This window comes from Papio anubis, chromosome 13, assembly GCF_008728515.1.
Source record: "Papio anubis isolate 15944 chromosome 13, Panubis1.0, whole genome shotgun sequence".
NCBI classification, from domain to species: domain Eukaryota; kingdom Metazoa; phylum Chordata; class Mammalia; order Primates; family Cercopithecidae; genus Papio; species Papio anubis.
In genome coordinates this window covers 94,371,743-94,394,084 of record NC_044988.1, presented here as the reverse complement: position 1 = coordinate 94,394,084, position 22,342 = coordinate 94,371,743, and the positions used below count along the sequence as shown (strand labels likewise).

The 22,342-nt window shown below is 42.1% G+C and overlaps 1 protein-coding gene across 7 annotated transcripts in view; it reads left to right on the top strand.

Annotated features, from left to right (window-relative positions):
- Nucleotides 1-22,342, top strand: part of SCAI (suppressor of cancer cell invasion) — a 188,988-nt gene that overhangs the window by 145,636 nt on the left and 21,010 nt on the right. For all 7 annotated transcript variants that reach the window (XR_004178000.1, XR_004178001.1, XM_031654509.1 and 4 more), the window contains one exon: nt 3,516-3,597. Coding sequence is in view for 5 of the 7 variants with exons in the window: in XM_031654509.1 (XP_031510369.1) it covers nt 3,516-3,597 (82 nt within the window). In the remaining 2 variants the exon portion in view is untranslated. The remainder of the gene's footprint in view (nt 1-3,515; nt 3,598-22,342) is intronic.

The window sequence follows — 22,342 nt, the reverse complement described above, 5'->3', positions numbered from 1 at the left end:
ATTCTCAGCCTCCCAAAGTGCTGGGATTACAGGCCAGAGCCACCATGCTGGGCCTGAATTTTTTTTTTTCTTCTTTGAGACGGAGTCTTGCTCTGTTGACCAGGCTGGAGTGCAGTGGCTCCATCTTGGCTCACTGCAAGCTCCGCCTCCCGTGTTCTCTCCATTCTCCTGCCTCAGCCTCCAGAGTAGCTGGGACTACAGGTGCCTGCCAGCACGCCCAGCTAATTTTTTTGTAATTTTAGTATAGACGGGATTTCACCGTGTTAGTCAGAATGGTCTCAGTCTCCTGACCTCGTGATCCGCCTGCCTCAGCCTCCTGAAGTGCTGGTCTTATAGGTGTCAGCCACAGTGCCCGGCCCAGGCCTGAATTTTTTAATGTAAGATTTTGTTGGTTTAATATAGCACAAATGAATGTTGTTACGTGATTACAAATAGAACTTCAGGCCAGGAGCAGTGGCTCACGCCTGTGATCCCAACATCTTAGGAGGCTGAGGTAGAAGAATCACTTGAACCCAGGAGTTTGAGACCATGCAACATAGTGAGACTCTGTCTCTACAAAAACTTAAAAAATTATTTTTTAAAAAATGCAAAAAGTACAAAAACAAATAGAATTTCATCTACAAAAGTTCTTTCTTTTTCCTTTTTTTTTTTTTTTGAGACAGAGTTTCACTCTGCCACCCAGGCTGGAGTACCGTGGCACTATCCTGAGTCACTGCAACCTCTACCTTCCAGGTTCAAGTGATTCTCCTGCCTCAGCCTCCCGAGTAGCTGAGATAACAGGCACTTGCCACCATGCTTGGCTAGTTTTTGTATTTTTGGTAGAGATGGGGTTTCACCATGTTGGCCAGGCTGGTCTTGAACTCCTGACCTCAAGTGATACGCCTGCTTCGGCCTCCCAAAGTGCTGGCAATATAGGCATGAGCCACTGTGCCTGGAGTTCATTCTTTTTCTAAGCATAACAACTTTGTTGCTTGGGCCATTATTTGCTCTAGAATTTCTCTAGCTGAGAACAATCTGCTTATAAAGAAAACAGGACTGGTCTAAAACTTCGTTTCTAATACATATTGAATATCCTTTATCTGAAATGTGTGGGACCAGAAGTGTTTCGGGTTTTGGATTTTTCCAGATTTTGGAATATTTGCATATAGATAGTAAGGTGCCTTAGGGATGGGACCCATAAAATTCATTTCTGTTTCATATACACCTCTTGCACATTGCCTGAAAGTAATTTTATTTTTCCCTTTGAGATCCTGGATAAACTGTGTGTTGTGCACCTGCATGACTATGATCCATCATGTGAGGTCAAGTGTGGAATTTTCTACTTGTGGCATCATGTTGGTTCTCAAAACCTTTTGAATTTTGTAGCATTCTTCATTTTGGATTTTCAGATTAGGAACACTGAACCTGTACTACATGATCACTTACATGTGGGAGCTAAAAGAGCTGCACTCAGAAGCAGAGTGCAACGGTAGTTGTGAGGAGGTAAGGGTTGGAGAAAATAGGGAGATGTTGGTTAAAGTGTGCAACCTCTTGAGTTGTAAGATTAAACAACATTTAAAGTACAGCATGGTGATGATAATTAAAAATACTATATTGGCTGCGTGCGGTGGCTCAGGCCTGTAATCCCAGCACTTTGGGAGGCCATGGTGGGCAGATCACCTGAGGTCAGGAGTTTGAGACCAGCCTGGCAAAATGGTGAAATCCTGTCTCTACTAAAAATACAAAAAATTAGCTGGGTGTGGTGGGACGTACCTGTAATCCCACCTAGTTGGGAGGCTGAGGCAGGAGAATTGCCTAAACCTGGGAGGCGGAGGTTGTGGTGAGCCGAGATTACGCCACTGCACTCCAGTCTGTGCGACAGAGCAAGACTCCATCTCAAAATAAATAAATCAATAAATAATAAATTAAAATACTGTGTTGTTGGACCAAGTGTGGTGGCTCATTCCTGTAATCCCAGCACTTTGGGAGGCTGAGATGGGAAGATTGCTTGAGTTCAGGTATTCAAGACCAGCCTTGGCAACATAACAGGATCTTGTCTCTACTAAAAATTTAAAAAACAAGTCAGGCATTGAGGTGCATGCCCATGGTCCCAGCTACTTGGGAGACTGAGGTAGGAGTAACACTGGAGCCTGGGAGATCGAGGCTGCAGTGAGCTATGATCTTGCCACTGCACTCTAGCCTTAGTGACAAAGTGAGACCTCATCTCAAACAACAACAACAACAATAACAAAAATTGTTGTTCACTGGAAATTTTCTGAAAGGGCAAAGCTTATGTATTCCCTCTGCCCACTCCCCTGCCTCCTGCCGCCCACACACACAAAAACGGTAACTATGGGAATGGAAGTGTTGATTAATTTGATCATGGTAATCACTATACATGTATATGTTAACAAGTCATCACATTGTATACCTTCAATATATACAATTTTTGTCAATAAAAGAAAAACTTTTATTTGAAATATAGTGACGTTTGATGATATTGCTCAGTGAAACATTTATAAATTTACACTTACTTTAGTATCTATCCACATACGCACGTCGTGTACTCAGTCATTGGAAAGAGAACACGCACACCAAAATTCTGACCTTGCTCATTGGCTCTCACATGCATGTTACTGGACTTCAGCCTTTGGGTTCAATAGCTCTTCTGTGGGCCAGTGAAACTGCATGTTTAACAAGCCCCCGCATGTTTAACAAGCCCTTGATGCAAATGTTCAGAGGAAACATATGGTAAAAAGTAGCTGGGCGCAGTGACTCATGCCCATAATCCTAGCACTTTGGGAAACTGACGTGGGCAGATTGCTTGAGCTCAGGAGTTTGAGACCAACCTGGGCAACATGGAGAAACCCCATCTCTACTAAAAATAGAAAAATTTGCTGGGTGTGTTGGTGCATGCCTGCAGTCCCAGCTACTCAGGAGGCTGAGGTGGGAGGATCACCTGAGCCTGGGACATGGAGGTTGCAGTGAGCTGAGATTGCACCATACCACTGTACTGCTGCCTGGGCTACAGAGCAAGACGGTGTCTTAAAAAAAAAAAAAAAAAAGGTGATAGTAAAAAGGTTTTCCTGCTTACTACCTGCAGTGTTAAGATGTAGCTGTAAATATTAAAAATCTTTAAAATAGAGATTTTGAGGACTCATTGAAATACAAATCAGGTTTTGTTATTACATCTTTTTTCCAGATGTTCTCAAAAGGAACTTTTAAATATGAAACAGGTACCTGTGTGCCAACTTCTGAGGTTTTCATGCTGTGTTTCGTCATTTTTAAATACGCAGGCTTCTCTTTAGCTTGGATATTCTTAAATAACGATTGTCTCTGAACTTTTTTTTTTCAGATAAAACTATCTTGGCTATCCTAGTAAATACATACTTTTGTTTTCCCTTTGCTTAACTAGTCTTTGTTTTTCTCTCAGTGCTATGATGCAAAGGAGATATAAGCAGACCAAACCGAAGAATAAGATTTCTGAGACGTGGCTGACACAGTTTAACAGTTCTTCATTGTTGTTATTTTCCCAGCCTTCATCCTGGAGATCTCTATCCTTTCACCAGGAAGCCCCTGTTCATCATTGTGGATTCATCTAATAGTGTTGCATACAAGGTGAGTTCCATGAGAGCTATAGCACAGGGTAGACATCATTGTGGCACCAACCCAAGGGTACCCACTCTTAATGTGTGCCTTTTTATTTTGCTTTATTTTATTTAATTTTACACAGTTTGTATTTAGTGTTTCTTTTCTTTTGAGGTTGTGCATGCTAGTCAGGATCTGGTGCTATGAATAGAAACAAGAAGAAAACGCATGAATGGACACTCAGTGGAAAATAATAAATCCTTCTGCAGGAAAAAAAAATTCAAGATTCCCAAGATCTCTGGTGGGAGGTTTATTTTTGTTATATAACCCAGAATAATTTTTCTTTTATAGAGGTAGAGGTATAAGGGTGAATTTCTCTAGTGTTCAAACGTTTCCCCTTCTCATGCTGAGCTGCTGTAGTTTAAGTGAAACTTGTAGCCCATACTTTTAGTCTTTGAATATTAACATATTGTTTTACATGCACTTAATTTTTTGAAAATTTGTGACAATCACAAAAAAAAGATGGTCCTGAATGCTGAAATAAGTGACAGGGATCTAACTTGAACATCCTTCGTTTTATATTTCACTATTGAAATGATGATTTTCAGTGATTCTATAAAGAATGCCAGCGGTCGGCTGGGTGCAGTAGCTCACGCCTGTAATCCCAACACTGTGGGAGGCCAAGGCGGGCAGATCACCTGAGGTCGGGAGTTTGAGACCAGCTTTACCAACATGGAGAAACCCCCATCTCTACTAAAAATATAAAATTAGCCGGGCATGGTGGTTCATGCCTGTAATCCCAGCTACTTGGCAGGCTGAGGCAGGAGACTCACTTGAACCTGGGAGGCGGAGGTTGTGGTGAGCCGAAATCGTACCATTACTCTCCAGCCTAGGCAACAAGAACAAAACTCTGTCTAAAAAAAAAAAAAAAAAAAATACCAGCAGTGAAACACGTTAAAGGTGGATATTGTAATTCAAACTATAGTAATTTGCAGGAAAAGGAAAACACAGTCTTTAGGTCCTTTGTATCTGGTCAAAATGTTTCATTAGTGAAAAATGTATTCAGAAATCTGGGTGCACAGATCTGCCACCTCAAACTGTTTCTGCTGTGGGTGTTCATACTGCAGTTAGAGGGAGAAGCAAACTCCTGGCCGGGCATGGTGGCTCACGCCTATAATCTCAGTACTTTGGGAGACCGAGGTGGGCGGATCACAAGGTCAGGAGATCGAGACCATCCTGGCTAACATGGTGAAACCCCGTCTCTACTGAAAATACAAAAAATTAGCCAGGCGTGGTGGTGGGCACCTGTAGTCCCAGCTACTCGGGGGGCTGAGGCAGGAGAATGGCATGAACCCAGGAAGCGGAGCTTGCAGTGAGCCAAGATTGTGCCACTGCACTCCAGCCTGGTCAACAGCAAGACTCCGTCTCAAAAAAACAAAAGTAAATAAATAAAGAAGCAAACTCCTGATATGTTTCTATCAGGAGACCAGTGGAAATGTCTGGTAGCCAAGAGAGCTGACGCTAAGTATACGTTTTCCATTTAGTTTTCATGTTTAGTTTTACTTAAACTCTTTATTCCAAGAGCTTCCAATGTACCCTACATTTTTCAGCAGCATTTGTCCTCCTACTAATTTTGTTTAGTATTACAACTTTCGATTTTTAGGAAAGTTAGCAGCTTCCCCTCCCCTCCCCTCCCCTCCCCTCCCCTCAACAGAGTTTCGCTCTTGTTTCCCAGGCTGGAGTACAATGGAGTGATCTCAGCTCACTGTAACCTCCGCCTCCCAGGTTCAAGTGATTCTTCTGCCTCAGCCTTCCAAGTAATTGGGATTACAGGCTTGCACCACTATGCCTGGCTAATTTTTTGTATTTTCAGTAGAGACAGGGTTTCTCCATGTTGGTCAGGCTGGTCTCGAACTCCTGACCTCAGGTGATCCACCCGCCTCAGTCTCCCAAAGTGTTGGGATTACAAGTGTGTTCCACTGTGCCTGGCCAGCAGTGTACTTTCTTAAATTGTATGTGTGTTTTGTTTTTGTGGGAAATGGAAGAATGTGGGAGGCTGCTGAATGAAAAGATTTATTGGCTACCCTAATTAAACTTATAAAGCCAGAGGAGTCCAGGCATTTTGTGTCTTCACAGAATTCAAAAGAAGTACTCTGTCTTTGTCAATAAAAATGAATCTGTTGCAGCAGTTTGGTGGTGTGACAGAATGTGTTTTTGCACTGGGTCCAGTGTATTGTTTAACATGATCTAGCATCATCGAGAGTACTTTAGCAATCCATTAGTTTCTCCCAACTTAATTGGGCATTCTTGGATACCACTTCTCAGGAATACCATTCATTGTATGTGCCTGCTATTTCCAGAGGACTATTTAGATTTAGGATGAATGTTGGATGCCGACTTTAAAGATACCATTGTGTATAATTGGAAATGTATTTACTCAATTAATGCATCATGGCTTAATTTTAGATTTTAATATTGTGATGCACAGGACAGCTGTGGAATAATAGCAAGTTTTCTTTTGTTGTTATTTGCTTTTGATGGCACTGGCAGTGTCACTCCTCTAAAGAAATAAATGGTCCAGAACATACCAATCTTCAGAAATGAAAAAGGAGGCTGGGTGCGCAGTGGCTTCCGCCTGTAACGCCAGCACTTTGGAAGGCTGAGGCAGGCAGATCACTTGGGGTCAGGAGTTCAAAACCAGCCTGGCCAACATGGTGAAATCCCGTCTTTACTGGAAATTTAAAAATTAGCCGGACGGGGTGGCGCGTGCCTGTAGTCCCAGCTACTTGGGAGGCTGAGGCAGGAAAATCGCTTGAACCCAGGAGATGGGGGTTTCAGTGAGCCGAGATCGCACCATTGCAGTATTTGAGACAGAGTGAGATTCTGTCTCAAAAAAAAAAAAAAAAAAGAACCCCATATGCAGTAGGCAAATCAGACCATGGCACAGACCAATTTTAGTCTTTTTAGAAATTAATATTACTTACTACATTTAATGTAAGCATGTAGTTCTCTTTAGTAGCATATGAAGGTGTCTCATATTTATTTTTCCCACAAAAACATTTATAGGCTGGGCGCTGTGGCTCACACCTGTAATCCCAGCACTTTGGGAGGCCAAGACAAGAGGATCCCTTGAACCAGCAATTTGAGACAAAGCTGGGCAAGATAGCAAGACCCCAAATCTATTTTTAAAATTTAAAAATTAGCCAGGCATGTTTTTGTGAGCCTGTAGTCCCAGCTACTTCAGGAAGCTGAGGTGGGAGGATCTCTTGAGCCCAGGAGTTCGAGGATGCAGTGAGCTGTGATTGCGCCACTGCACTCCAGCCTGAGTGAGAGAGCAAAACCATATCTCTAAGAAGTTAATTAATTAGATGAAATGAAATTAAGCATTGTAAAGTCTTAAGCTACCACTTTGGAAGTTTTTTGTGTTTGTTTGTTTGTTTGTTTGTTTGTTTTGAGACAGAGTCTTGCTCTGTCGCCCAGGCTCGAGTGCAGTGGCGCAATCTTGGCTCACTGAAACCTCTGCCTCCTGGGTTCAAGCGATTCTCCTGCCTTAGCCTCCCAAGTAGCTGGGACTGCAGGCAAGCACCAGCATACCCTGCTAATTTTTGTATTTTTAGTAGAGACAAGGTTTCACTATGTTGGTCAGGCTGGTCTTGAACTCCTGACCTCGTGATCTACCCACCTTAGCCTCCCAAAGTGCTGGGATTACAGGCATGAGCCACTGTGCTGGCCTGCAAGTTTTTAGTGAAAAAAGAGAACTGGGTAACTGATGTATTATTTCTGGAGTATTTACTTTGCTATATATGTTTTATATAGGTATGGATGTTTTCATGTACATTTCTTCATTTAAATACTACGCGTTAATTTTTTTTTTTTGAGATGGAGTTTCGCTCTGTCACCCAGGCTAGAATCTCGGCTCACTGCAACCTCCGCTTCCTGGGTTCAAGTGATTCTCCTGCCTCAGCCTCCCGAGTAGCTGGGATTACAGGCACGTGCCACCATGCCTGGTTAATTTTGTATTTTTAGTAGAGATGGGATTTCCCCATGTTGGTCAGGCTTGTCTCGAACTCCTGACCTCAGGTGATCTGCCCTCATGAGCCTCCCAAAGTTCTGGGATTACAGGCGTGAGCCACTGCGCCCGGCCACTTGTTAGTGTTTATGAAGTAGCTCATGCATATAGTTTAAAGTTGTATTTCTCAACTATTTCTGTGCATCAGAAACCTTCAGAGCCCTTTTCGAACCACTTGTAGCTGGGCCCCACCCACCTCGTGTGATTATGGTCACTTCACTTGGGGTGGGTCTCAGCTACAGTATTTATTAAGACTAGCTCTGTTGTGCTGCCATGGTGAGAACTACTCACTCAAAAATCCTTCCAGATTTGCTACTAAAAACAGCAGTCTCCCACTTTTTGTTGCAACCCCTATTTGCCTCTTCCCAGAGGCCACTCTTTAAATAATTTTTGGCTATTTTGTTATTTAAACACCATTTTTCTTTTTCCTTCCTTCTCTCCCCTAACCACTCTTTTTCTAAATAATATATTGGCATTGATAATTCTTGATTCTTCAGTTTTAGGTGTTACATACTGATTTCCCACTATGAAAGAGAAATTTAGCTCTCTTTCCTCTTTCTGTCTCCAACTCACATTTCTACCCTTTCCATCGTTTTATCCATACCATAGATAATTTTGACAGATAATTTTTTTTGTTTTGTTTTGTTTTGTTTTAGTGGGAGGCTCACTCTGTCGCCCAGGCTGGAGTGCAGTGGTGCGATTCAGCTCACTGCAACCTCTGCCTCCCGGGTTCAAGCGATTCTCCTGCCTCAGCCTCTCAAGTAGCTGGGATTAGAAGCACGTGACACCACACCTGGCTGATTTTTGTGTTTTCGGTAGAGTGGGGGTTTCACTATGTTGCCCAGGCTGGTCTTGAACTCCTGACCTCCAGCGATCCACCTGCCTTGGCCTCCCAGAGTGCTAGAATTACAGACGTGAACCACCGCTCCCAGCCTAGCTTCCAGTATTTCTTTTTTTTCTTTTTTTGAGATGGAGTTTCACTCTTGTTGCCCAGGCTGGAGTGCAATGGCGCCATCTTGGCTCATTGCAACCTCTGCTCCCCAAGTTCAGGCCATTCTCCTGCCTTAGCCTCCTGAGTAGCTCGGATTACAGGTGCACACCACCACACCTGGCTAATTTTGTATTTTGAATAGAAACGGGGTTTCCCCATGTTGGTCAGGCTGGTCTCGAATTCAGATGATTCACCCACCTTGGCCTCCCAAAGTACTGGAATTATAGGTGTGAGCCATCGTGCCTACCCTTTTTTTTTTTTTTTTTTGAGATGCAGTCTCACTCTGTCACCCAGGCTAGAGTGCAGTGATACGATCTCGGCTCACTGCAGCCTCTGCCTCCCAGGTTCAAGTGATTCTCTTCTCTCAACCTCCTGAGTAGGTGGGATTACAGGTGCACACCACCACACCCGGCTAATTTTTTTGTATTTTTAATAGAGATGGGATTTCACCATGTTGGCCAGGCTGGTCTTGAATGCCTGCCTGGGCCTCCCAAAGTGCTAGGATTACAGGTGTGAGCCACCACGCTCAGCCTGAGCCATGGTGCCCAGCCCAGTATTTCGTAAGAAGCATGAAGCATTCTAATTCTGTTTTCTTTTTTTACGCAACATGTTTTCAGTGTCTGGAAACATATAGAATCTTCTCTTTCTCTTTAGTGATTTTTCAGTTTTTCAATATTGTGTCCTGGTTCGAGTTTACTTTTTTTTTTTTTTAAGACAGAGTTTCGCTCTTGTTACCCAGGCTGGAGTGCAGTGGCAGGATCTTGACTCTCTGCAACCTCCACTTCCCAAGTTCAGGCGATTCTCCTGCCTCAGCCTCCCAAGCAGCTGGAATTACAGGCATGCGCTACCACACCTGGCTAATTTTGTGTTTTTTAATAGAGATGGGGTTTCACCATTTTGGCCAGGCTGGTCTTGAACTCCTGACCTCGTGATTCACCCACCTCAGCCTCCCAAAGTTCTGGGATTACAGGTGTAAGCCACTGCGCCTGGCTGGTCTGGGTTTACTTTTAACTATGGTGCTTGACATGTACTTGGTGAATTATTTCAGTCTGGAAACTGCTCATTTTCTAGAGTTAGTCCATTGATTTTCTCTCTGCATTTTTTTTTTCCTATTCTGTCTTTTAAGAACTTTTTTCATTATTGGACATTCTGGTCTAGTTGTCTCTCATTTTTTGTCTGTCCTTTGCTCCTTAATACATTTTTTCTTTAGGAAATCCCCTCATCTTTATCTTCTAAACCTTTTATTGAGATTTTTCATTTGTCTCTGTATTTTCTTTTCATATATATAGAAATAGATGCATGTGTGTTTATGTAACACATACATATGCACATATATATATAATTATCTTGGGTTCTTTTTTTTTTTAATCATGGTTGAAATATCTCACTTTCCTTTGAGAATATCAGTGATCATTTAAAATTTCTCCCTGCCTCATATCTGCTTCCTCTTTGTTCATTTGTTTCTGCTTGTTTTTGCCTCTGTCTTTCTCATTAGAGACTTTCCTGAGAGTATCATAATCCCCGCTTGTTTGCTCATATTTAAGTTTGGAGCCTAGCAAACTGATCAGAAGCTCTGAGTGGTGGTTCCAACTGAACTCTGGGACTGGTTCCAACTGAGCTGGACCTTATAGTTGGGTAATCCCTAATGCCAGTATCTTTAGGTCTTCCTTCATAGCCTGGTCATATATATCAGAGAAGATGCCACTATTCCGCCTGGAATATGAAGGTCTAGTGACCAGCATGATGCCATGTTTTCCCTGAAGCGTGTGTGTGTGTGTGTATGTGTGTGTGTGTGTGTGTGTGTTTATAGAAACATGTATCCTTACCCAGTGCCTCACACTTAAAAGAGTCTTTTTTTTTTTTAGATGGAGTCTTGCTCCGTTACCCAGGCTGGAGTACAGTGGCATGATCTCGACTCACTACAACCTCTGTCTCCGGGGTTCAAGTGGTTCTCCTGCCTTAACCTCCCAAGTAGCTGGGACTACAGGCGTGTGCCACTATGCCTGGCTAATTTTTGTAGTTTTTAGTAGAGACAGGATTTCACTGTGTTGGCCAGGCTGGTCTAAAATTCCCTACCTCAAGTGATCCACTCACCTTGGCCTCCCAAAGTGCTGGGATTACAGGTGTGAGCCACCACACCTGGTCAAAAGAGTCTTAATCAGTGCATGTTGAATGATGAAATGAGGGTGCTATTGTCCTTATTTTGTACTTGAGGAAACTGCCTCTGAGGTTCAGGATCTTGTCTAATATTTCCAACACCAGTCTTTCTCATTCCAGTGCCCATGCTCTTTCCCACATAGGAAAAATGTAGCTTTTCAGGCTTGTCTGAGCCTCATGTTAGAGGAATATTGTGACTGAAATACCAGGATTTGTTTAACAAGTATGGCCCATATTTTGGGTCTTAGCTTGCCAGTAGGGGTAAACTAAGCAAGTTGATTGGCCTTATCTGTGGTAATGTAGTACTTAGTAGGAGTTTAAAATTAAAAAAAAAAAAAAGCCGTCCAGGCACAGTGGCTCACACATGTAATCCCAGCACTCTGGGAGGCCGAGGCGGGTGGATCACAAGGTCAGGAGTTCGAGACCAGCCTGACCAATATGGTGAAACCCCATCTCTACTAAAAATACAAAAATTAGCCGGGCGTGGTGGCACATGCCTGTAATCGCAGCTACTCAGGAGACTGAGGCAGGAGAATCGCTTAAACTTGGGAGTCAGTGAGCCAAGATTGCACCCCTGCACTCCAGCCTAGACGACAGAGCGAGACTCCATCTCAAAAAATAAAACACCCTCAGTCATTTTGGGCAATACTACTTTTTCTTTTTTCCCCTGGAAGAAGAAAATCCTTTTGCACATTGAAGTATTTATGGCAGAGCTAGCTGGATGCCTGCCTGTGAAAATGACTTACAGATTTGTCAAAACAGGAGTATTTATCTAAACAGCCTCATCCTAAAGTATTTGACTGATGTCTACAGCAATCAGTTTCTTAAGACATTCACAACAGGATTCAGTTATGTAAGAGCTCTTCTGCCAGTCAGCCTCACTCTCATTCCATTTCTTTCTTGCTGCTTTGAAAGACCTTCTTTTTGTTTTTGGTGTCCTGCAGTTATATGGTGATATATCTAGGTTTGGCTTCATCTGTTGGAATCTGTTGGACTTCTTGAGGTGGTAGGTTGGAGTTTTTTGTTACTGCTGGGAAATTCTCATTTTCTCTTCACATATTGATGGTATCTAAGCCTCTCTCTCCTCACCTTCTGGAGCTCCGATTAAATATGTGTAGTAGATATTCACACCGTATCTTCCACATTTCTTAACCTCTCTTCTGTCTGTATTTTCCATCATTTTGTTTCTTTGATTGAGCTTTGTATAGTTGCTTCTGATCTAGCTCTTAGTTCAAAATTCTCTCTTAAGCTGTGTGTAACTTGCTCTCAGACCCATCTATTGAGTTTTTTTGTTGGTTATGGTATTTTTCATGTCTAGAAATTATATGTCATTCTTTTTTAAGTATTCCATTGCTGTTTTTTATTTTATTTTATTTTATTTTTTGAGACAGAGTCTCGATCTGATGCCCAGGCTGGAGTGCAGTGGCACGATCTCGGCTCACTGCAACTTCCACCTCCCGGGTTCAAGCGAGTCTCCTGCCTCAGCCTCCTGGGTAACTAGGACTATAGGTGGGGACCACCAAGCCTGGCTAATGTTTGGTGTTTTTAGTAGAGACGGGGTTTCACCATGTTAGCCAGGATGGTCTCTATCTCCTGACCTTGTGATCCGCCTGCCGTGGCCTCCCAAAGTACTGGGATTACAGGCATGAGCCACTGCGCCCAGCTGCTCCATTGCCCTTTTTATAGTTTCTTATTTTCAAGTGTATTTCTTATTTCTTCAAACTTAATAAGCATACTTACTATTTGTTATCTATATTATATTTTCTATAATCATACATGAAATCAGAATTTCTTCTTTTTTCTTTTTTTTTTTTTAATTGAGACAGTTTCACTCTTGTTGCCCAGGCTGGAGTACAGTGGCGTGATCTCGGCTCACTACAACCTCCGCCTCCCAGGTTCAAGCAGTTCTCCTGCCTCAGCCTCCCAAGTAGCTAGGATTACAGGCATGTGCCACCACACCTGGCTAATTTTGTATTTTTAGTAGAGACGGGGTTTCTCCATGTTGGTCAGGGTGGCCTCAAACTCCCAACCTCAGGTGATCCACCCGCCTCTGCCTCCCAAAGTTCTGGGATTACAGGCTTGAGCCACCGCGCCCGGCCTGAAATCGGATTTTCTATGTGAAATCCGATTTTGCTGTTTGAGATACCCTTTGCTGTTTTTGTGCCCCTGTATGCTTGATTATTTTTGACTATGTTTCTTATTATCCTTAAAAATTACTTGTATGAAGTTCATAGAGCCCTAGGATGAGAATACCTTTATGCTGAGAGGGTCTGCATTGATTTATGCCAGACACCCGGAGGCACTAATAGTTTGGGATCACCTAGATGATAGAAATTTGGGCTGCAACTATGCATGAGGGCTGGCTTACACTGACAGCCCTCAGGAACTAATTTTTGTTTTCTTTTGTTTTCTGCTCAGCATCAAGAAAAAATTTTTTGCAGTCCCATGTGGAGTGATCATGGAGGGGAGAGGAAGTGTCGAGTTTGGTTTTCGTTAATCCTTATACTGACAGTATAGCCCTTTAGGATTCCAGGTTAAAGGGTGTAACCTTTTACGATTCCAATTTAAAGGCTGTAGCCTTTAGGATTCCAGTTTAATGCAGGGCGAGTTTTCTGTTAGATTCTCATCTTGGACAGATGCTGAGCTGTGATATTTGTCCCCTTTTCCAGATGAGATCTTCAAAACCCAAATTCAAGTTGCTAGATTGATTCAGGGCAAGAGTTCTGGAATCTGTGTGTCCTCTCAGTCTCCTCTACAGGTTTTTCTGTATCTCTCTGCCCTTAATTAGTGAAGCGTCGTAGAGTTCAGTCCTTGTTCTTTTCTACCTACAGCTGACTTCTTGATGTTCTTAGCTGATTTTATGGCTTTGCTGTTTCTGCATTGACAACTTCCAGACCAGACCTCTCTCTCAAACTCAATTTGAATATTATCTACCTACTCCACATCTTTAGTTGTAATTTAGTTGGTAGAGTTGGCAAACTGAACATGCCCAAGACGGAATTCCTAGGCTCCTCCATATACAGCTTTCCCCATTTTAGTTCATGGCTACTATACTATTGTTGTTGCCCCAGCCAGAATCCTTGATTTCATACTTGACTCCTCCTCTTCTGACATCCAAGATCGATTTCAGGAAATCTTGTTGACTCTAATATGGATATCCAAGATCCTGTTACCTCCTCTGCCTCATCCTGGCTCATACCACCATCATCATTCACCTGAATTATTGCAGTAGCCTTCCAACGAGCCTTCCTCCTTCCTCGCTCTCCTATAAGTGTGCCTATAAGACAGATATGCCACCTTTCTACTCAAAATCACCAATAGCCTGTCATCTCACTCACAAGAAAGGCTTTATTTTTTCTGCTCACACATACCCTTCCCTCCCCAGCCTTCCAAAAACATCTCTGATCTTCTCTCTTCCCAGGCCCCTGATTGCTGAGTTCTCCTCAACCACACTGACCCCCTTGCTGTTCTTGAAACATATCAGGCAGTCATCTGCCCTAGATCTGTACATTCTTTTCCCTCTGCCTTGAATCCTCTTCCAAAGATACCTACATTATTCTTTAGGTGTTTGAGCAAATAACACCTTTTATAAGGTCTTCCCTAATTGTCCTACTTAAAATTAGATGCCTCCCCAGTACTCCTTATCCACCTTTCTTACTTTATTTTTCTTAATAATCGTAACAGTTAACTTCTCCATAGTGACTAGTAGCATGCACTATTCTAAGCACTTTATGTGTATACATTTAATTCCTGCACAATACAGTGTGTTGCTTTTATTGTTCTCATTTTACTGATAAGAACACCAAGGCACAGATAAAGGTTAAATTTGCCCAAGATCACACAGATAGTGGGTGGCCAAGTTGGAATGTAAGACAATGGACTGTGAAACCTGTGCTATTAACTATGTGCTATGCTTCCATATATAGCACTTGTCACCTTCTATATTATATAACTTATTTAGTTGGTTAGTTTACTGTGGGTCACAAGCTACCATTTCTCCATCCCCCACCCAACTGTGAGCTCCAGGCCAGGCATGGTGGCTCACACCTGTATTCCCAGCACTTTGGGATGCTGAGGCAGGTGGATTGCCTGAGGTCAGGAGTTCAAGACCAGCCTGACCAACATGGTGAAACCCCATCTCTACTAAAAATACAATAATCAGCCGGGTGTAGTGGCACATGCCTGTAATCCCAGCTAGTAGGGAGGCTGAGGCAGGGAGAGTTGCTTGAACCTGGGAGGTGGAGGTTGCAGTGAGCTGAGATCTCCACTGCCCTCCAGCCTGGGTGACAGAGTGAGACATCATCTCAAAAAATAAAAATAAAAACATACATACATAAATGTCAGCTCCAGAAGATAGAGTTTTTTCTGTTTTGTTTACTGTTGTATTTCTAGCACCTGTAGCAGTGTCTACTTCTTAGGTCTATGAGTATTTGTTGAAGAAGAGAATAAGAGATCTTTAAAAAGAACATTATATACTGTTTTAAGCAAATGCTTTTTTTTTTTTTTTTAAGAGACAGGTTTTCATTCTGTCACCCAGGCTGGAGTGCATGGAGTGCAGTGGTACAATCATAGCTCACTGCAGCCTCAAACTCCTGGGCTCAAGCGATCCTCTCCTGCCTCAGCCTCCTGAGTACTAGGACTACAGAAACATGCCACCACACCTGGCTAATTTTTAAATTTTGTGTAGAGATAGGGTTTTCCTTGTTGTCCAGGCTAGTCTTGAGCTCCTTGCGGTAAGCGATTCTCCCACTTTGGTCTTCCGAAGTGCTGGGATTATGAGCCACCATGCCCAGCTAGTGAGTACATTTTAAACCTCAGTTAAATAAATAATTTCCTAGGCAAAAGATTGAATGGCTATATGAAAGAAGTCTGAAAAGCCCTATCAGTGGCTAGAAATAGAAGAAAGTTATCAAAATTATTTCCTTTTCCCCACAAGAAAGGCCTCTAGCCCTTCTGGGATTACCAATAAATTTTTTTTTTTTTTTGAGACAGAGTATCACTCTGTTTCCCAGGCTGGGATGCAGTGAGGTGATCTCAGCTCACTGCAACCTCTGCCTTCTGGGTTCAAGTGAGTCTTCTGCCTTAGCCTCCCAAATAGCTGGGATTACAGGTGAGTTTCACCACGCCTGGCTAATTTTTTTTTTTTATTTTTTATTTTTTTAGTAGAGACGGGATTTCACCATGTTGGCCAGGCTGGTCTCGAACTCCTGATCTCAGGTGATCCACCCCGCCTCGGCCTCCCAAAATGCTGGGATTACAGGCATGAGCCACTGTGCCCGGCCCAATAATACTTTGAAACTTTTAGAGTCAGATATACAATTTAGGGCAATGAAAAAGATCAGCACTATCCAATTCATTCTGTAATAGGCCACAGAATACTTGTATGGCTTTGGTCACGTCTTTGATCTTCTCTGAGCTACTTTTTCCTTCTCTAGAAAATAAGTTGTGAAGGCCGGGCGCGGTGGCTCAAGCCTGTAATCCCAGCACTTTGGGAGGCCGAGACGGGCGGATCACGAGGTCAGGAGATCGAGACCATCCTGGCTAACACGGTGAAACCCCGTCTCTACTAAAAAATACAAAAAACTAGCCGGGCGAGGTGGCGGGCACCTGTAGTCCCAGCTACTCGGGAGGCTGAGGCAGGAGAATGGCATAAACCCGGGAGGCGGAGCTTGCAGTGAGCTGAGATCCGACCACTGTACTCCAGCCTGGGCGACAGAGCGAGACTCCGTCTCAAAAAAAAAAAAAAAAAGAAAATAAGTTGTGAATGCTGATCTCACGAGATTGTTGTGATTGCAGATTAGGATCTATGAAGCCTAGTAGTTTCTGGAAAATAGCACTCAGTAAATGATAGGAATTATTATCACAATGATACTGTTTCCAGACAAAATTAGCACACACGAAAGAAAACTTTACCCCAACTTAGTTTATCGATATCGAGTAGAAGAATTTAAATAAAATACTAGCCAATAGGCTTATTAATAGAATCATCTATCAAAAGAGTTTATCTGAATCATGCATGAAGGTTAGGTATAGGAAAATCAGGCCAGGTGCGGTGTCTCGTGTCTGTAATCCCAGCACTTTGGGAGCATGAGGCACGAGGATTAGGAACTCTAGAGGCCAAGAGTTCAAGACCAGCCTGAGCAATATAGCAAGACCCCATCTATAAAATGAAAAACTAGTTGAATGTGGTGCCACGTCTGTGCAATGCTCGCTACTTAGGAGGCTGGGGCAGGAGGATTGCTTGAGTTCAGAAGATAAACACTGCAGTGAGCTATGATCACACCACTGTACTCCTGCCTAGGTTACAGAGCAAGACCCTGACTCAAAAAAAAAAAAAAAAAAAAAAAAATTCATACTATAAACTATGTTGATAGGATAAATAAGACAATCACATGCTTTCGTAACAGTCATTTAGTAAAATCTAATAAAACTCATTGCCTGTTCTTAACTAAAGCACTTGAACCTATGATGAAGAGCTTCTGTATTAAATAGCCAACTTTGTACTTAGAGAAACACTAAAAGTATGTTTAATTAAAATAAGCAAGAAAAAGAGAATGCCTGTTACTATCATTATGATACAGTATTACTTTTGTCCCAACTAGAAATTCGTAACATTCCCCAAATAAAACAGTAACAAAGTGGTTCAGATTAGTAAAAGAGGACACAAAACAGTAAATATTGGAAAGAATGAGATGAAAATCACTAGTTGCAGATGGTGTGATTTTATATTTAGAAAATCAAGAGGAATCACAGAAAAGCTACTAATATGAATATAAATTCATCACAGTGGTTGGTTAGATATAGGACAAACATACAAAACTCAATAGCAACTTTATAATGAGCTATGTCTGGTTAAAATTTATTCATTTGTATATATTTGCTATAATTTTTCTTATTAGATCAGAACAGAGTAAAGTCACATGTAAAGCACCTTAAACTATTTCTCAGGCCTAAAATTTAATTATAATCTGATAGAAGGTATTCGTGTATTTGTGTCAGAGGTCTCCAAGGTGATTCCCAGGTTCAGTGATTTCCTAGGAAGACTCACAGGACTCGGCATATAGTCATACTCACTGCTAAGATTTAATACAGTAAAAGAATACAGAGCAAAATGAGCAAAAGAAAAAGATATGTGGGGTGAGTTTGGAGAAAACCAAGTACAAACTTCCAGGGACCCTCTTCCAGCGGAGTCACACAGGATACACTTAATTGCCCAACCAACAAGTTGTGACAGCATGGATTAAATATTACCTACCAGGGAAGCTTATTAGGAACTCAGTAACCAGGGTTTTTATTGGGAACTGATCTTGTGGGCACTCTCTGCCTGACTCTTAACAAAATGCTTGACTCCCAGAAGACAGGCAGGTGTTCAGTATAAACCATCTTGTTTGCACATTCTAGGGAGAGCGAGCCACTCTTTATCAGTTCTGCTAATGGTAGGAATTGTCACCAAAACTAAGTTCCCAGAAGCCAGCCAGGGGCCAACCCAATAAGCAAAGCTTCCGAAGGATGGCAGTCTGGCTTGCTTTGCTAACTCTTCTCTGCACAGTATTATTGAAGAAAAAAAAAAAAAAAGTCGGGAGAGAAGTTGTTTAGCAAGGTGTACAAAGAAAAAGGAGACCTTGAGAAAAAAATAATAGCAATGTCCATTTTAGCCCTATCCAGGAGGAAAAGCGATATGGCCATCTTTAGGGATCTGTAGTGCAGAAAATGCCTCAATCTGTCTTATCAAAAGAATCAGTCAATTTACTCCCTTTGTGTTTGGATTACAAGATACTTCTAATTTATCTGAATTATTTGCTTAATATTTTTAGTACTGGTATAACATTCACAAAGTCACAGAATCAAAAATTCCAAGAAGGCATATTGTGAAATCTCTTCCTGCCACTTAGTCCCAATGTGCTAAGTTCCTATCTCTCCTATAGATAGTCACTGTTACCTGTTTCTTATCCTTTTAGAATGAAATTGTAAATGGATATACAAACTAAAACAAATAGTCTTTTTTTTTTTTTTTTTTTTTGAGATGGAGTCTCACTCTGTTGCCCAGGCTAGGGTATAGTAGTATGATCTTGGCTCACTGCAACCTCCACCTCCTGGGTTCCAGCAGTTCTCCTGCCTCAGCCTCCCTAGTAGCTGGGATTACAAGCACACACCACCACGCCCAGCTAATATTTGTATTTTTAGTAGAGACGAGGTTTCACCATGTTGGCCAGGTTGGCTCGAACTCCTGACCTCAAGTGATCTGCCTGCCCTTGGCCTCCCAAAGTGCTGGGATTACAGGCATGAGACACCATGCCCAGTCAACAAATAGTCTTTAGTTTTCTTAGTTATATAAATAGTAGTAACATCTTATACCACATTGCACCATATCTTTTTTCATTTAATAAGAAGTATTGAGGCTGGGCCTGGTGGCTCACACTTGTAATCCTAGCACTTTGGGAGGCTGAAGACGGGCTGATCACTTGAGGTCAGGAGTTCAAGACCAGCCTGGTCAATATGGCAAACCCCCGTCTCTACTAAAAACACAAAACTTAGCCAGGCACAATGACATTCTCCTGTAATCCTAGCTACTCAGGAGGCTGGGGCACAAGAATCACTTGGGCAGCGGAGGTTGCCGTGAGCCGAGAGGTGGAGGTTGCACTCTAGCCTGGGCGACAGAGTGAAACTCTGTTTCAAAAAAAAAAAGAAAAAAAGTGTTGGAGGCCTTTCATACCTGTTCATAAAGAACTTCTTCATTCTTTTTTATAGCTACTGCTTATTCCATTGTATTATTGTAGCATAATTTATTATACCAATCCTGTATTGCTGGTCATTTGGTTGTGTTATTTCCATTCCTTCACTATTACTAACAAGGCTTCGAGGAATAACTTAATACTTACGTAATTTTATTGGTTGCATAGTGTATCTGTAGGGAAAATTTCTAGTTTGGGAATTTCTGCATTAATGATATATGCATTTGAGTGTAATAGATGCTGCCAAATTAAATTGTCTTCTAAAGTGTTCATACCAATGTATACTCCTGTCACCTACATATGTGTATTTCCCCACATTCTTGCCAACAGTGTATATTCTCAAACTTTTAGAAATTTTGCTAAACTGATAGGTTAAAAATGGAATTTTTTTTTTTTTTTTTTTTTTTTTTTTTGGGGAGATAGTCTTGCTCTGTAACCCAGGCTGGAGTGCAGTGGTGTGATCTTGGCTCCCTGCAGCCACCACCTCCCGGGTTCAAGTGACTCTCCTGCCTCAGCTTCCCAAGTAGCTGGAATTACAGGCATGCACTACCACGCCCGGCTAATTTTTATGTTTTTAGTGGAAACAGGGTTTCATCATGTTGGCCAAGCTGGTCTCCACTCCTGACCTCAGGTGATCTGCCCACCTTGGCCTCCCAAAGTCCTGGGATTACAGGTGTGAGCCAATGTGCCCGGCTGAGAGGCTCCTTCAATATTATGAGATTAATCCTTTGTAATGTGAGTTCCAGATGTTTTCTTTAGTTCATTATTTGACTTTTGATTTTGTTTATGCTATGTTCTACCATTCATAAGCTTTTGATTTTTATGTAACTAGGTTTATCAATCATAGTTAATCATAACAGGAAAGTCTAGGTCAAAAAAATAATTACTATGTTTTCTTTCACCACTTTTATTGTTTAATTTTTTACATTTACATTTTTTATATATTTGGAATTTGTCCTAATGTGTGGTGTGAAGTATGGAGCCAACTTTCTTTCATATGGCTATTCAGTTTTTCCAGCCAATCTGAGGTGTCATTATTGTCATGTATACATAAGTCCTGAATGTTTTGGAGTCTAATTCTGGACTTTTCATTCTGTTCCATTGATTTTCTGCCTACTCTTATACCAGCACCACTTTAATTACTGAGGTTTTTCTTTTGTTTTGTTTTTTGTTTTGAGACAGGGTCTCGCTCTGTTGCCCAGGGTGGTGTGCAGTGGCACAATCACAGCTCGTTGTAGCCTTGACCTCCCTGGCTCAAGTGACTCTCTCACCTCAACCTCCCAAGCAGCTGGGACTGCAAGCATGTATTACCACATTTGGCTAATTTTTCTATTCTCTGTAGAGTCGGGGTCTCACTATTTTGCCCAGGCTGGTCTCAAACTCCTGGGCTCAAGTGATTCTCCCACCTCCCAAAGAGCTGGGATTATAGGCGTGAGCCACTGTGCCTGGCCTTACTGAGGTGTGAAGTATGTTTCAATATCTGATGAGTCTAGTTCCCCCTCTGCTGTTTTTCAGAGTTCTCTTGGGTAATCCAATTTCTCCATATGAACTTTACAATTACTTTTTTCAGTTGTAGGAAAAAAAGACTGTGACTATTTTTATTGAGGTTGGTTTAAATTTTAATAAGTTAGTGTAATGACATTTTATAATTGTTTTATCTCTGAGAACATAGTATGTCTTGGCTGGGCATGGTGGCTCATGCCTGTAATCCCAGCACTTTGGGAGGCTGACTGAGGTGGGTGGATCGCTTGAGCTCATGAGTTTAAGACCAGCCTGGGCAACATGGCGAAGTTCTGTCTCTACTAAAAATACAAAAATTAGCCAAATGTGGTGGCATGCACCTGTAGTCCTAGCTACTGGGGAGGCTGAGGCAGGAGAATTGCTTGAACCAGGGAGGCGGAGGTTACAGTGAGCTGAGATCGTGCCATTGCACTCCAGCCTGGGCGACAAGAGCGAGACTCAAAAAAAAAGAACATGGTATGTCTTCACATTTGCTCCAGTCTTCATTTTATCATTCAGGAGTATTTAAAAATTTTTTTTTGTTGTTTGATTTTTTATTTCTTACTAAGTTCACTCCTGGGAGTTTTATTTTTCTTGTTGCTTTACCACACAGCTTATGATTTTACTTCCCTTGTAGATATACCTTCAGGAAAAGGATATGATTATGCAGAGTACTTTAGTTTTAGTATCAGCTTGTTACTGTAAATCACACGTTGACATTCTGGTCTTTATGTCATTCCATGAGAGCAGTTATTATGACCCACAATAAGAGATGACACCAGGAATCAGGTTTTGGAGCTGAAAGCCAGATCCTGGATCTTGGAAAGTTCACCTTTATATATACCAACGTGTGTTGCTCGATGGAGTGGCCTCTTGGTATACAGCCAGATGACTTCTCCTTGCAAAAGTACAATCATGTTTATGCATTGTGTTTAAAAAAATCAATAGTTCACTCACTAAACTATTTCGATTGAGAGCCTTTAAGAAAGCCTATTATGGGCCAGGCGCGGTGGCTCACGCTGTAATCCCAGCACTTTGGGAGGCCGAGGCGGGCAGATCATGAGGTCAGGAGATCGAGACCATCCTGGCTAACACGGTGAAACCCCGTCTCTACTAGAAATACAAAAAATTAGCCGGGCACGGTGGCGGGCGCCTGTAGTCCCAGCTACTCAGGAGGCTGAGGCAGGAGAATGGGGTGAACCTGGGAGGCGGAGCTTGCAGTGAGCGGAGATCGCGCCACTACACTCCAGCCTGGGCAATAGAGCGAGACTCCGTCTCAAAAAAAAAAAAAAAAAAAAAAGCCTATCATGCATGGTACTTATATAT